General features: G+C 46.5%; 1 protein-coding gene across 1 annotated transcript in view; it reads right to left on the bottom strand.

The window, feature by feature from the left end:
- Nucleotides 1-17,452, bottom strand: part of COL27A1 (collagen type XXVII alpha 1 chain) — a 262,533-nt gene that overhangs the window by 198,822 nt on the left and 46,259 nt on the right. Inside the window, exons 6-7 of the mRNA XM_053374834.1 lie at nucleotides 6,965-7,018; nucleotides 6,016-6,069 (exon numbers count right to left, since the gene is read on the bottom strand). Of these exons, the coding sequence (XP_053230809.1) occupies nucleotides 6,016-6,069; nucleotides 6,965-7,018 (108 nt within the window). The remainder of the gene's footprint in view (nucleotides 1-6,015; nucleotides 6,070-6,964; nucleotides 7,019-17,452) is intronic.

The following is a 17,452-nucleotide window of genomic DNA, read 5'->3' as shown; positions in this document are numbered from 1 at the left end:
AATGCTGCCCAGAGAAAGCAAGATTTGGTCTCCCATGGGAAAATGTCTCTCAGTTGTTTGGTCAGCAGTTACATATACCTTGTAAAAGGGGGCAGAAGGCATTGTGGGTAAAAAATTAAAAAACAAGGCGACCAGGGTAGGAACAGCCAAACTGCCACTGGAATCAACGCCCTGGGAAATCACAGTGGTAGACACATCACCCCTTTTGGTGTGAACTATGGCAGAAATAGAGCATGTGGCTTACATAAAAATAAAAGTGTCTCTGACTCAGAAAGCTGAGGAAATGCAAATATTCAGACTGCAAATGAAAATGTTTCTGTGGCAGCAGTAAGAATATGAGTCTGTGATGTGGACAGCCAGCTCCCATCACCCAATTCATGTCAGCTGGAGCCACAAGGTCTCACTCCCTGTTCTAAGGAGTAGCAATCCCTCTTGTATGCAAGAGATGGAAGAATGCCTCTATTCAGAAGAGGTATTTACTCTGGAGAGCAGAGAATTCATCTTCTTAGATGAGGGATAGGAAAACCTGCAGCCCTTTGGATGTTGTTGGACTCCCAGCTCCCACCATCCCTGACCACTGGCCATGCTGGCTGGGGCTGATGGGAGTTGGCATCCAATTACATCTGAAGGACCACAGGTCCCTGCATCTAAACAGAGGCATTCCTCCATCTTTCACATGCAATATGGAGTGCCACTCTAGGCTTAGATCAGGGGTGGCCAAGGTAGTGCCTTCCAGATGTTTTGGACTGCAACTCCCATCAATCCTTGTGCCTGTTGGCCAAGCTAGCTGGGAATGATGGGTGTTGTAGTCCAACAACATCTGAATGGCACCATTTTGGTTACCCCTGATTTAAAGAACCTCAGAGCTGTTCACAAGTCAAATGATAACATAATGCAGGGCTATAAAATTATATTCAAGATTAAAAAGAATAGTGGGTTAAAATAATCTGAGCCTAACCGACAGTAACATTTTCAATATGTGACAAAATTAAACCTTCTTCTTCTTCGGCGATCACTCGTAACCAAGTAAGCTTGTTTTCCATAAACACGGTCTTAACAATAAGTCCGTAAGTGACTGTGGAGCCCAATTCTGGACCCACACATCCTTCCACAGTGGGGACACTGGTTTCCAGGCGGGAGTTGATCACGGTGTGGATTTGCCAGGCGTGCCTTCCTCTTAGCACGTTTCTCCCTTGCGTTCTGAGTTCGAGTGTCTTCAAAGCCCATGACAACTTTGGTAAAGGCTGTTCTCCAATTGGAGCACTTGCAGGCAAGTGTTTCCCAGTTGTCAGTGTTTAGACTACATTTTTTTAGATTTGCCTTGAGACAGTCTTTAAACCTCTTTTGTTGACCACCAGCATTACGCTTTCCATTTTTAAGATCGGAATAGAGTAGTTGCTTTGGAAGACGAACATCAGGCATCCACATATGACCAGTCTGACAAAGTTGATGTTGAAGAATCGTTGCTTCAACACTGGTGATCTTTGCTTCTTCCAGTACACTGGTATTAATTCGCCTGTCTTCCCAAGTGATTTGTAAAAATTTTCGGAGACACCGTTGATGGAATCTTTCGAGGAGTTGGAGATGGCGTTTATAAGTTGTCCATGTTTCACAAGCATACAGAAGGTTGGTAGGACAATAGCTTTGTAAACAAGCATTTTGGTTTCCCTGCATCTGCCACCAGCACAGCGACATCCACACTAAGGGGCAGCAGATCTCCAGGGTTTCAGGCAGGTAATCTTTCCCAGCCTTGCCCGGAGATGCCAAGGATTGAACCTGCGACCTTCTTTGTGCTTAGCATGTGCTGATTCTCTTAAGACATAGGATCATTGCAGCCTGCTTTGTACCAGGTCAGAACACTGGCCCCTCCATCTAGCTCAGAATCAGCTGCACTGACTAGCCGCTGCTCTCCAGGATTTCCATCAGCCCTACCTGGAGATGACAGGAATTGAACCAGGGACCTTCTGCATGCAAAGCAGATGCTTTGCCCCTGAGCCACAGTGCCAACCCCTGACGCCAGCTCAGCTGCTAGTCATAACGGCTCTCTCCAAACTTCTCTATGGGCCATTAGGTCTTTCTTTATCCCTCCACTAGCCTTCTCTCCCTTCCTCCCTCTCTTTTTAAAGTTTCACTCAAACTGGCTTCCAGGATATTGGCTGTTCTCCTAAAAGCACGCTGGCAAACAGAGCAGCTTGTCTACAGCCCAAGGTGTTTTCAGTGGGGTTTTGCCAACAGAGGATCTACAGCCTTATTTTTTATTTTCCAAATATTTTTCCAACAGCGCTCGCGCTCTCTCTCTCTCTCTCTATATATATATTTAGGAGGCCAGTAAAGCACAGCCTCCATCAAAAGCATTTGTTGGGAAACTTCTCTTGTCCCCATCCCAAGTCTGTTTGTCTTTTTTTCTCTTCTTTAACCTATGCACTGGCTTGTGTTTCTACCTGAAAAGGATTCTATGTTCTGCCTTTTAAAGTTGGGCAAGTGTTTCACTGTACTTGTGCCAACGGTCCTGACATAACACTGGAACCACATGAGTTCCACACACAAACCCCTTATTGTCTGCTTGCATTTCCTTTACCAAAGCTTTGCCTTCTTTTTAAACTCTCCTCATAATTCTCTCCTCTGGGTCCTGCCTAGTTGGCATTGGTTCATGGCAGAGCCTCCTCTGTGGTGGTGCCCCATTTGTGGAACACCCTCCAGGATGAACTGTGTCTGTCTCCCTCATTACTGGCATTCAAGAGGGATTTAGAAACTATTCCTGTTTTTCCCAGGCATTTGTTGGCTGAAAGGTACCTTGAGGCTATTGGCTGTGAGAATATGCAACTGCTTTACATGTTTTTAGATGCTTTTAGATGTTTTAAGTATTTTTTTAAATTTTTTAAATTGTATTGCTTTATCAATGATGAATTTGCCAAACTGCATTCCGTTGGGAGGAAGAGAGGGATATAAAGGTAGCAAGTAAATAAAATTGGGGAAAGAATTCCATTTTCTGAAGAAAGCTTTCTTGTCTCTTACAGAGAGACCTTGTTGCTGCTCATTAGCCACGCTGTTTACAGCTTCTTGCTTGTAGCTAAGAAGTTCATGAAAATAAAAGAAAAATCTCAGAGCCTCCAAGGGTCCCTATTTTCCAGAGACAGTCCCAGATTTACAGAAGCTACCCTGGTTTGTGATTTGATCCCTGAATGTCCAACTTTGCCTCAGGACATCCCTATTTTCATCAGGGAAAAGTTGGAGGATATGGTATGACGTCCCTATTTTCATCAGAGAAGTGTTGGAGGGTCTGGAGTTATGCGACCCCTGAGCCACAGAGATAAGTAACTATATAACGTTTAGTGAATTGTTTTAATGTTTAATGTTTATTATGTTTTTTTATATGTTGGAAACTGCCCAGAGTGACTGGGGCAACCCAGTCACGTGGGCAGGGTATAAATAATAACATTTGTTGTTGTTGTTGGAATGTCCCTATTTTCACTGGAGAAATTGTAGAGGGTATGCAGTCTAAGGGACGCGGGTGGCGCTGTGGGTTAAACCACAGAGCCTAGGACTTGCTGATCAGAAGGTCAGCGGTTCGAATCCCCACGACAGGGTGAGCTCCCGTTGCTTGGTCCCTGCCCCTGCCAACCTAGCAGTTCGAAAGCGCATCAAAGTGCAAGTAGATAAATAGGTACCGCTCCAGCGGGAAGGTAAACGGCATTTCCGTGTGCTGCTCTGGTTCACCAGAAGTGGCTTAGTCATGCTGGCCACATGACCCGGAAGCTGTACACCGGCTCCCTTGGCCAATAAAGCGAGATGAGCGCCGCAACCCCAGAGTCGGGCACGACTGGACCTAATGGTCAGGGGTCCCTTTACCTTTACCTTATGCAGTCTAAGTGGGCAGCAGTAGTTCAATCTGCTCATGAGAACGTTATCTCTTAAAAACACATGAGCAGGACAAGCCCCAACAGAAGAGAGTGATTTGCAACAGATAAATTCCCGTGGGGAGGGGGGGATGCCTTAACCCACTCCCTGCCTGTTTCTGCTCTCCAAATAGCAGCCACAAACAGCATTTGGAGAAAGGGTGGGCAGAGGAAGGTCAGGTGGTACCAGGTGCGGAAAATTTCTTGTCACCCCCCACACACTGATTTTTATTTTTAATTTTTTTGCTTGCAAAAATGGTTTTACGTTATTTCATATTTTCTTACCAAGGAATGTGGATTCTGAGCCTATGATAACAAGTAGGCAGCTATGGACAGATACTTAAATCTACAGGATGGACTGTGTTTTGGCTTGTGTTATTTTATTTATATTTATTGTTTATTTATTTAATACAATTTATCTTAAAAAACCTGCAAAGTGGTTTACCAAAACAAAAACAACAAAAAACCTCAGCAGTAAAATCAAGAAAAATTAACAATCCTACTTTAAAACACACAAAAGCGAAAATATTAAGATTAAAATTACTTCAACTTCCTAAGCATCTAGGTATGCTTGCCTAAAGAAGAATGCTTTTAGCAGGTGCCCAAAAAAAGTCTAGCAAAGGCATGTGCTTGTTGAAATTTCAGGGAAAACGGCCAAATAAACAGCTATTTTCGTGAAGGAGGGTCAAGATATTAACTGATATGCATGAAATTTCATATGTAGCTATATAATCCCTAGTGTAGTAAGATAAGACCTATGGAGAAGGCATTTTCAAAAAAAAAAGTTTTTTATGAACCACCCTAGTAGGGCAGTAATTGTTCCTTGATAATTTGTCACCCCCCTCCATGATGGCACCTGGGGCAACCCGCCCCCCCTGCCCCCTTTCCTACACCCCTGAGGTGGGGTACTAACTGTGTGTGTGTGTATGTGCATACACTCCCATTGTCACTTCTCAAATACACATTTGCCCTTGCCATAGAAGCCAATTCCTAGGGGCTGTGGAGATTTCGGCCCCCACAATAAAATATTTGAGGAGACCAGGTCCCCACAAATGGTGTGTGTGCACTGCATCATGTGACTGATTATGCAAAGCAGGGCTTACCTGGGCCCCCACAATATTTTGTTCAAGTTGGCACCTCTGGCCCTTGCAGATATTACAAGTTTTACTCAGAGCAGACCCATTGAAATCAATGTTTAATGTTTTATTATGCTTTTATATATGTTGGAAGCCACCCAGAGTGGCTGGGGCAACACAGTCAGTTGGGGGTATAAATAGTAAAATTATTATTATTATTAATATTATTATTATTATGGAATAGGAAGTCCCTATTTTCATCGGAGAAATGTTGGAAAGCATTGAGTTAATGGATGTGAATCCTCTGACTGCACACCCACATTCCTATTCCTATGGGGGAGGGGGGAATCCTTAAAATATTAGCATAAATTGTCCAACAGCAAGAACAACAAAGAATCCAGCCTCTCCTACAAGGGCGTAAACACCCCAAAATGCTAACAAAGAGTAAAGGCAGAATCCATAGAATTGTAGAGTTGGAAGGCCATCTAGTCCAATCCCCCGTTCCAGGAGTCGCAGCTAAGGCATCCCTGACAGGTGGCCATCCAATCTCTCTAAGGAAATCCGTTCCACTGCCAAACAGCTCTTGCTGTCAGAACGCTCTTCCTGATGTTCAGTTGGAATCTCCTTTCTTGTAATTTGAAGCCACTGGTTTGGATCCTACCGTCTGGAGCAGGAGAAAACAAGCTTGCTTCATCCTCTACATGACAGCCCTTAAGATATTTGAAAGATGGCTATCATATCTTCCATCAGTCTCCTTGTTTCCAGGCTAAACATAGCCAGCTCCTTCAACCGTTCCTCATAAGGCTTGGCTTCCAGACCATCTTGTTCGCTCTCCTCTACACACCTTTCAGCTTATCAATATTCTTCTTAAATTGTGGAACCCAGAACGGGACACAGTATTCCAGGTGTGGTCTGAACAAGTCAGTGTAGACAACAGAATGGCTACTTTACTCCAGCTACTTTTTGGCATGTTTGTTGAGAGGAACTTCATACCAAAACATGCCCACAGATTGTGCCCAATATCAATAATAAAAATATCTTACCTTCCTACCAGGTGATCCAGGAAGCCCCGTCAGTCCCGGTAAGCCTACATCACCCTGTAACCAGAAGTATAAATTGCTGTTGTTGTTCGCCTGACCTTCAAAAACCCTTCAAATCTTAGTTGTTGTTGTTGTTTTAAAAAGTATGTGCCTAGGCCTCATGGTTGTGGAAGTGAACATGAAGACAATATCCACACCATATATGTAAAGTTTTCTAATCCAACTTGTACAAAATTAAGTGCCTAGTTCTCATGGTTGTAAGGCAATGCTAGGAGATCCCTCACAGAGCAGTGATAGACTCTGATCTTTCAAATTTCCCCTGCACTGGCGGCCGAGCCAAGGGGAGTGTTGCAGGGCCTTGCACAGGGCACCCCTGCCTCACATCTTCCATTCTGCGCATACACGTTATAGTTGCGAAGCCCTGCAACACTCACCTTGGCTCGGCCCCCAGTGCAGGGGAACCAGTCACCCTCCCCTAAATCCACCTCTGCACAGAGCTGCAATTGCTTTCTCTACGCTACAGTTCTTTGGGGAACTGTGGAGAAGCCATGGCTGTTAAAGTGGGATAAGTTTCATTATAAATGAATGGTGCAGATGTGACCATAATGGTGGTAGGATAAGAAGGAAGAATTCTGCATGCAGAGGTGACTGTAAACCAAGCCAAGAGATTTCCAGGAGAATTCCACCCCATGCCCAACCCAAAATAATTGTTTAAGCAGTGGGTCCATAAATGTTGGCATACTAGCCAACCATTATTTGATGTTGCCACCAACTTCTCCTTTCTGAGTCTATAGCACAGCCTTCTGCTGACCTGCTGCCCTCCAGGTCTAACTGGACTCCAGATCTCCCCAGTCCTAGAGGAGATTTTGTAAATCTCAGTATGTTTTGTTTTCTTAGAACACTAGAACAATGCTGGGCACTTATACCTAGTAAATTATAAATGCAGTTTTACCTTCTGACCATTCCATGCTTTTCCGGGAGATAGTCCAGGATCACCTTTTTGGCCCTGAAACACAGAATGAAACTTAGCACAACTTTGGCAAGGCTCTTGCTTGTGCACCGCAGTTCAACAAGACTGTAGCAAAGAAAACACTTGTCCTTGAATGCTATTCTTCAACTGATGGGTCACGACCAGAGGTGGACAAATAGCATCACCATATCTGTTGTGCTGTTTAGTTTGGTTTCTTCTACTTAAGCAAGTGAAGCAGATCAAAGAGAGAAGAAGTAGGAGAAAAACAGAGAAACAGAGATGGATAAATAAGGGGTTGCCACTCACTTAAGAAAACTACACCTTGGCTGAGAGAGGGTAGGCTGAGACAGCGAAGAGGGTACTGCAGTGCAAATGCACAGGCAGAGCCAATTCAGCACTCCTGCCAGTATGTTTGCACCATGCTGTCCTCCCCATTGCCTTACCCCTTCGCCTCTCCCCCTGGAAGTTTTGTTCTGTACTGTAAATTCAGGACAGGGGTGACCTCTGCTATGATTAGCTGTGATTCCTGCACTGCAGGGAGTTGGGCTAGATGATGATGATGATAAATTTTATTTATATCCTCCCCTCCCAGGCCAAAACCAGGCTGAAAGCGGCTAACATAAAATATATAACATATTAACATAAAATCGGGCAATCAATTAAAATACATCCTAAAATAAAATCAGAATCAGTGAAATCCAATCAGATGGCAACCCACAGATTAGGGTTGGGGACTTTAAATGCTCACCGGCCTAACTGTTTGTACTGATCTTATATGAGCCTGTGAGAAAAGTTGGGGGGCCACTTTCATACAAGTTCTTATAAGGAGAGAGGGGGAGTCAGACTGGACCCCGACCAAATGCTGGCAGAACAACTCCATCTTGCATGCCCTGCGGAAAGATGTCAGATCCCGCAGGGCCCTGGTCTCTTGTGGCAGAACATTCCACCAGGTCGGGGCCACAGCCGAAAAAGCCTTGGCTCTGGTCAAGGCCAGTCAAATCTCCTTGAGGCCCGGGACCTCCAAGATGTTATTATTTGCGGACCATAAGGTCCTCTGTGGGGCATACCAGGAGAGGCGGTCCCGTAGGTACAAGGGTCCTAGGTCGTATAGGGCTTTAAAGGTTAAAACCAGCACTTTAAACCTGATCCTGTACTCCACCAGGAGCCAGTGCAGCTGGTATAGTACTGGATGAATGTGATCCCATGGCAAGGACCCCAAAAGGAGTCTCGCGGCATTCTGCACCCACTGGAGTTTCTGGGTCAGTTTCAAGGGCAACTCCACATAGAGTGAATTACAATAATCAAGCCTGGGGGTGACCGTCACATGGATCAGAGTGGCAAGATCATGACGAGAGAGGTATGGAACCAACTGTTTAGCACGGAGGAGATGGGAAAATGCCACCTTTGTTGTAGCTGTAACCTGCGTCTCCATGGAAACGGAGGCATCAAAGATTACACCCAAACTCTTGACAGAAGGTGCTGACACTAAATGCGCCCCCACAAGAGATTGGAGTTGGCCCCCCAACCCCTTGTCGTCCCGACCCAGCCACAGGACCTCTGTCTTCGAAGGATTTAACTTCAACCAGCTCCCACTCAACCATCCAGCCACAGCTTCCAAGCACCTGATCAGTGTGTCAGGGGCGAGTCAGGATGGCCATCCATCAACAAATAAAGTTGGGTATCATCAGCATACTGGTGGCAACCCAGACCGAAACTCCGGACAAGCTGGGCAAGAGGGCGCATAAAGATGTTTAAAAGCATCAGGGAGAGGATTGTGCCCTGCAGCACTCCACACACCAAGGAGTTCCGCGATGACAATTCTTCCCCTAGAGCCACCCTCTGTCCCCCCCGATCTGAAAGGAAAGAGCACAGCCATTGTAGGACTATGCCCTGAATACCCACATCGGCAAGGTGGTGGTCCAGAAGTTCATGATCGACCATGTTGAAGGCTGCTGACAGATCTAGATGGATCAGCAGCCCCGACCCACCTCAATCCAGCTGCCAATAGAGGTCATCTGTAAGGTGTGACCAGAGCCATCTCGGTCCTGTGACCAGGGCGAAAGCTGGACTGAAATGGATCCAGGGCCGATGTTTCATCCAGAAACCGACCAAGCTGTTCAGCAACTGCTCTCTCAATTACCTTACCCAGGTATGACAGGTTCGAAACTGGGTGGTAATTGGTTAGATCTAAAGGAACTAATGATGTTTTCTTTAAGAGCGGATGCACCACTGCCTCCTTCAGCTCCCCTGGAAATATTCCCGTGCCAAGGGACAAAATGATGATGTCACCCGGGAGGCCCACACCTCGTCTGGACATGCTCTAATCAGCCTTGGGGTCCCTTCTAAACCTACAGTTCTGTGATTCTGTGATTCTGCAGTCTTCTAGGCAAGAGCACATATTGGTGTCAGGTGAAGCAACCCAGAAGTCATACTATTTTTTGCCAATGCCTTTCACTTGGAGATAGTGGACTTCTCAGTCTTCTGTAGTGGCCCTTTGCATGGCTCCAACCCTTTTGCACAATTTGCCTTATACCAAATCAGACTATTGGTCCATTTAGCTGAGTATTGGCTACACAGACTTGCAACAGCTCTTCAGGGTCCAAGTACATACTCTTACCACTGAGCTATGGCCCTTCCCCCAGGAAAGGTGCCCTCAAAATGTGCCTTCATCACCGCTACTTTGCTGTGGCAGGTGGAAATTGTTTAAAGTCAGTTAAAAATTGCTTTAATAAGTTTTGCAAATCAATTTTAAGAGAGCATTCAAGAGCTACCTAGTCCACAATACCTCACTCTGTGGAAGGGAGGAAGGGTGTGCTGTCCCCATTTAAAAAATGGCAAAATATTAAAATTAAAAAAGCATATTGGGGGGCAGGAAAGCAAAGACAGAGAAACTGACAACGAAAACAGTTGTGTGGTGTTTATACTTTGTGTGTGGTCAATCTGGGCATTTGGCAAGACAGTGTCCAAGCAGGAAGGCAGGGGGATCACTGTCGGGGGCCAGTGTAGAGGGAAGGCCCAAACCCCAAGAGGCACCGACGGGAAACGACAGGTCCCAGCTCCCTTAGAGGCCAGGGCCTGGGAGGCAAGTCAGCAAAAGGGCCTCAGATGGAATAAGCAGTTGCAGGGCTAGCTCTACCAGTGATGCTACAACTCCCAGGCAGCTGCAAGGTACAAATACAGGGCTGAGTAGATTCCAGGACTTCTCTGGGCTTTTTAGATTCAGACCTTGTGGAACAGCAGAAGTTAGGCACGCAGCCCCATTAGAGGTACAAACTATTGACGGGCAACCATTGGTAGGGGGGAAGTTGCCTATGTCATGCAGCCGGTGGGGGTGGAACTGTCTGGCCACAAGGAGACGATGAGGTTTCATGTCACCACGTTATCCACTTACCCACTGGTCTTGGGAATGATGTGGCTCATGAAGCATAATCCAGTTATACCGTGGGGGCAGTGTTCTTTAATGTTTGCTTTGGTGTAATGCCAAGCATACTGCCTGGGGCTCAAAGTGCCTATAAGGTGTCTGTCTGGTAGCTCAGTTGGTTAGAGTGTGCTGCTGATAATGCCAAGGTTGCAGGTTCGATCACTGTAAGGGACAGTGGCATATTCCTGCATTGCAGGGGGGTTGGACTAGATGATCCTAAGGGTCCCTTCCAACTCTATAATTCTATGTTATGAGGCAGGAGCTAAGGGGGCAGGGGTAGGCGGGGAACTCACAGGAGAGGAGAGTTCTATATCCCTGCAGTATAAGGCCTACAGGAACGTGATCTGTGAGGAGGAGGCGGATAGGTTACCACCACACAGATCTTATGATTGCAAAATAAACCTGGTGCCAGGGGCCAAGATACCCACCAGTCACCTATATTCCATGTCCCCTCAAATCAGGGAGTTTTTGCAGAAGAATTTGGAATGGGGTTCATTCAACCTACTAACCTACTAAGACCGGGGCAGGGCAGTCTTCTTTGTGAACAAAAAGGACACCCTGGAGAAAAGGCTCATAGTGGACCATAGAAAAACCAATAGCCTCATGGTTCCTAGCCGGTACCCCTTGCCCCATATTGGTGACCTGCTAGAGAGGTTGAGATCGGTGAAAATTTTCACCAAGCTGGACCTGAGAGGGGCGTACAGCCTAATACGTGTAAGAGAAAATGATGAGTGGAAGATGCCTTTCAATACCAGATATGGGACCTTTGAGTACTTAGTTATGCCATCTGGATTACAATTGGGCACAGCCATGCTCCAGGCCTTCATCAACCATGTGTTAGTGGGCTTGTTGGACAATATAGAACCTGACAGAGGTTTTGATCTACCGTCTACCATGGAGTACATTAATTTACAAGAGAACTACAATTTCTCATGGGGTAACTTCACCCAACTGTGATTTAAATATCTACTTTGCAACAAATGGGGGCACGGATGGTGCTATGGGTTAAACCACAGAGCCTAGGGCTTGCCAATCAGAAGGTTGGCTGTTCAAATCCCCGTGACGGGGTGAGCTCCCGTTGCTCGGTCCCTGCTCCTGCCAACCTAGCAGTTCAAAAGCACGTCAAAGTGCAAGTAGATAAATAGGTACCGCTCCGGCGGAAAGGTAAACGGCATTTCCGTGCGCTTCTCTGGTTCGCCAGAAGCGGATTAGTCATGCTGGCCACATGACCCGGAAGCTGTACTCCAGCTCCCTCGGCCAGTAAAGCGAGATGAGAGCCGCAACCCCAGAGTCGGTCACGACTGGACCTAACGGTCAGGCGTCCCTTTACCTTTGCAACAAATGAGTACAAATTGGTTTGAAAATATTAGTTTTTGTATCTTTTTTTAGAAAAATAAAAATACAGATTAATGCAGAAACACAGGAAAGAGCAGACTTACTGACAGTCTGATACATTCACCCCTACTCCTGATTAAGCACAAGGCATTGAAATTGTGCAGATCCTGCCTAGCAGGAGAAGCTCAAAGCAAGCACTAGACCAGCCTCCTCCAAGCTGGTGTCCTACAGATGTTTTGGAATTACAGCTCTCATGTACTGGCTGGGGCTGTTGGGAGTTGTAGTCTAAAACATCTGGAGAGCTCTAGGTTAGCGAAGGCTCTACTAGACATATAAAGAAATAACTAGGGAGTAGGGATGACCACCATTTCTTTGGCCCTGGTCTACAAAATGAAGAGGCCACAGTTACAGAAACTGCATCTTGATTTCTCCAGAAGGGCTGGATGCCTCTATTTGGAGTTTTGCTTTGAAAACATCTGTAGCTGTAAATCATATTTTACAGTCCCTGCACTATCTGTCCATCCAAGCAGCATGATCCCTTCTGCACAGTTATTTCAAGCTCCTCCCAATTGCTCTTTAGGTCTTCCCTGCCTCCAGCCTGCTTCTACTTCCTGGAAGATGTCTCTCTGCAGCTCAGCATAGGAACGTAAGAAGAGTCCTGTAGGATTAGGCCAAAGGCCCATCTAGTCCAGCATCCTGTTGTTACAGAGGCTAACCAGATACTCTGGCAATCCTGGAAGCAGAACCTGAGCACAACAGCACTCTCCCCTCTTGCAATTCCCAGCTTCTGGCGTTCAGACACATACTGTCTCCAACAGCAGAGGTAGCACTTAGCCATCATGACTAGCAGCCATTGATAGCATCAGGGAGTGAAGAGAAATTCATACATCAGTTAGAAGTAATTTATTGGTACAAAGGAGATTTGAGAGCCAGGTAGGTATCTGTGGGCAGAGGCACCACCTTCTCCAGAGGGTTGAGGGGACCCATGCATGATGTTGCACAATGTCCTGACATCACGTAGGGGGCCCTCTGAACCCCGAAGGGGGATCTAGCCCTTTCCAAAAAAAGATTGGCGGTCTACAATGCCACATTTATTTAATAAAATTCATACATCGCTTGATTGTAAAAATAAAACAAAAAGTAGTTAAGAAAAAGATAAAACAAGAAAATCAAGAAAAAAATTATAACTGGACTTTAAAACATACTGTTGCACGCCACCTCAGTCTCTAAGAGGTGTGAGATTCCAGGAGTTCCAGGTGCTTCCCCAGGGTTCAAGTGTCCTTCATGAATGAGGCACAGCAGAGACTGTGGTGTCTTTATGATATATGGTTTATTTAAACATATACACAACCTGAGCCTACAGGGGAGGAGCTCATAGCATCAATGCCCCCAAAGGGTCTTGTTTCTCCCATAGCTGCAGCCTTGGAATCAAAGAGAAATCAACCATTGCTCTGTGCCTCTGGCATTCCAGCTTGCTGCTTTGCTTCTTGGTTAAGGTAAAGGTAAAGGTACCCCTGCCCGTACGGGCCAGTCTTGACAGACTCTGGGGTTGTGCGCCCATCTCACTCAAGAGGCCGGGGGCCAGCGCTGTCCGCAGACACTTCCGGGTCACGTGGCCAGCGTGACATCGCTGCTCTGGCGAGCCAGAGCCGCACACGGAAACGCCGTTTACCTTCTCGCCGGAGCGGTCCCTATTTATCTACTTGCACCCGGAGGTGCTTTCGAACTGCTAGGTTGGCAGGAGCTGGGACCAAGCAACGGGAGCTCACCCCGTTGCGGGGATTCAAACCGCTGACCTTCTGATTGGCAAGCCCAAGGCTCAGTGGTTTGGACCACAGCGCCACCCGCGTCCCTCATTCGTGCATAACACCTGCCCAAAGCAGGGATGAGCAAGCAGCTATGCCCAGTTTAAGGAGTATGTCTAAGGCAATCTACAGAGGAAAGGATACATTAGAAAGAGAAAGAGTTCATTCTTCCCTGTTGGAGGCAATGTGTCTCTGAATATGTGTTGCTGGGAACTGCAGGAGAGGAGAGCTACTGTTGTGCTTAAGTTCTGCTTGTGGGCTTCCCAGAGGCAACCATAGCCTGGCCACTGTGAGAACAGGGTGTTTCACAATATGGGCTCTGTTTATCTTCTTAGCCCCAATAATATTCACGCTGAATTACTGTGATGTTGGGACCCCCGAAGTTCAGGTAATTTTCAGGCAGTTCGAAAGCACATCCAAGTGCAAGTAGATAAATAGGTACCACTCCGGCGAGAAGGTAAATGGCGTTTCCGTGCGCTGCTCTGGTTCGCCAGAAGCGGCTTAGTCATGCTGGCCACATGACTCGGAAGCTGTACGCCGGCTCCCTCGGCCAATAAAGCGAGATGAGCGCCGCAACCCCAGAGTCGGTCACGACTGGACCTAATGGTCAGGGGGCCTTTACCCTTACTATGCACAAATGATTCAATGTGTGGTGGTGGCAGCTGAGAGGAACAAGAGGTTCATTCTGGTAGGGGGCTCACTGCTAGATCCAAAGCATGGATCCAGCCCTGGCACAAAGCCGCACAGCACAAGACCATGAATTTAAAGTCAGTTTGCCTTCTGAAAACTATGGAAATGGCAACTTATTTTCAGTTGAGCTGAATGCTTCCACATTCCACTGTTCATGTGAATATACATGGAGAAGGGATCCTTCTTCAGTCTGGGAGCCTCATTCCCACATGGGCAACCTTTTCAGGGCTGCCTGCCTGTGGAGGGCAGAGCCAGCAGAAATAGTGGTTGGAGCAAGAGGTGTAAAAGTTGTAAAAGACACAAACATTTCTCCCTCCACCTTCCATCCTGTAAGTGAAGGTGCAGCTTCAGAGTTCAAGGACATATTCCAGCCTGGAAAGATCACTCAAGGGGGAAAAAGAGCAGTGCCACTAAAGGTTTGGGTCTAGAACATGGGTAGGCAAACTAAGGCATGGAGGCCGGATCCGGCCCAATCGCCTTCTCAACCCGGCCCGCAGATGGTCCAAGAATCAGCATGTTTTTACATGAGTAGAATGTGTCTTTTTATTTAAAATGCATCTCTGGGTTATTTGTGGGGCATAGGAATTTGTTCATTCCCCCCACCAAAAAAAATATAGTCCAGCCCCCATAAGGTCTGAGGGACAGTGGACTGGCCCCCTGCTGAAAAAGTTTGCTGACCCCTAGTCTAGGAAGAGTCCTGCAGCCCAGACAGAGATATCTGGAGGGCTGGAAGGCTGGATCTGGAGATCTGTAGCTCTCCATCCCTGGAACAGATCAATGGCTCATTTGTCAGTTCTCTCCAGTCTAAGTTTTCAACCAGTGCTTATCAAGGTGCTTGGGAGTGTGGGGGAAAATGGGGACAGAAAACTGTCCTTCTCTAGTCTTCCCAGAAGAATATTACACATGTAGACAATACAGAGCTAGATGTATCACTGGCCTCAGTATAAAGCAGCTTCCTATGTTCCTATTTAATTCAGCCCTTTTTTCATTACCATGAGGACTGGAATCTTACTTTATTTTTAGGTGTTAGGGCAGTAGCTCAGTGGCAGAGCTCCTGCAAAACGTCCCTGGCTCAGTTCGCAGTATCTCCAGGCAAGACTGCAAGAGGCCTCTGTCTGAAATCCTGGATAGCCACTGCCAGTCAGGGTAGGCAAAACCATGCTAGGATGGAACAATGGCCTGAGACAATATAAAACAGCTTCCTATGTGCCTAGTCACCAAAATACAGTAAAGGCTAAAGCTGCACAGATGAAGGGTGTTGCATGGTTTTTCATATAATGTACTCAATATATTGGGACGCGGGTGGCGCTGTGGTCTAAACTACAGAGCCTAGGGCTTGCCGTTTGGAAGGTCGGCAGTTCAAATCCCTGCAACGGGGTGAGCTCCTGTTGCTTGGTCCCTGCTCCTGCCCACCTAGCTTTTTGAAAGCACGTCAAGTGCAAGTAGATAAATAGGTACCACTCCGGCGGGAAGGTAAACGGCGTTTCTGTGCGCTGCTCTGGTTTGCCAGAAGCTGCTTAGTCATGCTGGCCACATGACCCGGAAGCTGTACACCGGCTCCTTCGGCCAGTAAAGCAAGATGAGCGCCACAACCCCAGAGTCGGTCATGACTGGACCTAACGGTCAGGGGTCCCTTTACCTTTACCTCAATATTTTACAATGACATAATTTTGATTTGTTCAGTTTTAGAATATGCAATCTTGCATTCTGTATGTTGGTCATTTCTGTTATAGCAGGTGGACTTATTACACAGATTTTATATCTGCATATTTGTTGCCATAGATCACAGCATATGCAGAAAAATAATTAACACTTCCATCAGTTAATCTCACTCGGAAATTCTTACAGGTCTGGTGTTTTGAGTCTGGGCTTCTCCACACTTACCCTTTGCCCTTCACTTTCTAGACATAGGTCTTTCCCTGTCTGTGCCGGAGCACTGTTCCCCCCCCCCGCCCCGCCCCCCGCCAATACTTTCCCCAGGAAAACCCTATTTTTACCACTAGATCAGCGCAAACAGCAATTTGGGTTTTCCTGTGCCTGGAAATGCAGAGCATTTGTGTGACTGAACTTTCTTTTTAGCTTGCTAGAGCCAGAGCTGTATATTTGCATCTTCATTTCACCTCCAGCCCCTCTGTAAAAGTGGAAATTTTATCTTCAGCTTCCTAACCACGTGGAAGAACTAAAATGTTGTCAAATTCTTTGGAGCTTCTCTTAAGAAAATTGCTATTATATAAATACAAAAGGATTCTTTTTTTTTTAAATGAAAAGAAAATCAACCAGTGCTTTCCCAGTTGTGGGGGGGAGGGACCCCAGTTGGATGAGCAGTGATTCCCGTTAGTTTCGGTGCAATATCAACTGCATCATCCTTCTAATTCCCACAAATGCTCCAACTTCCCGCTTTAATAGCCCAACATTCACACACACCCCTCAGTCCAGGCCAAGAGGAGATCTGTTAGTTGGGAAATAATTCTTGGAAAACGGCTGCAGAGAGCACTGCTGATTCAGTACAGATATTGCTGCCCAAATTCTGAATGAAGACTGACCGGCTTTGCCAAGCGGTAAAATGAAGTCATGCAGATAATTCCACTTTGCATGCAGCTGCTATCATAGCTGGAGTTCCTTTCTAAGGCATCCTCATCTCAAGCCTAGGAGCAAATTGCCAGCTACATTTAAGAGCAGGGAGTGGCACGGAAATGTCCTCAAACTTCGGGGGTTGGAGGTAGTCATCTCACAGAAGCAAACCAGAGAGTATCTCCAGATTTTGAATTTTATTTTGCATATGTGCCAATCAAATGAACAAAAGCAGCCATCTGTGGTGGATCTATCCTATCTAAATCCTGCTTCTTCAGCAGCTGAAATGACTTCCTCTTCTAAGCAAAGTTAGTTTATTATGAAGCTGCTTTTGCATAAAGTTTGCCAATTACAGTGGTACCTCGGGATGCAAACAGGATCCATTCCGAAGCCCCATTCACATCCTGAAAAGAACGTAAGATGCAACAGTGCGTCTGCTGTTCACGTTTTGCTGCTTCCGCACATGCGCGTGACGTCATTTTGAGTGTCTGCGCATGCGCAAGCGGCGAAACCCGGAAGTAACATGCTCCGTTACTTCCGGGACTCTGCGGAGCGCAACCCGAAAGCGCTCAACCTGAAGCGTATTTATCCCGAGGTATGACTGTATTGCAATCTATTGGCTGATACAGTGGTACCTCTGGTTACGTA

This window comes from Podarcis raffonei, chromosome Z (assembly GCF_027172205.1).
Source record: "Podarcis raffonei isolate rPodRaf1 chromosome Z, rPodRaf1.pri, whole genome shotgun sequence".
NCBI lineage: Eukaryota > Metazoa > Chordata > Lepidosauria > Squamata > Lacertidae > Podarcis > Podarcis raffonei.
This window is presented reverse-complemented; position numbering and strand designations above follow the sequence as displayed.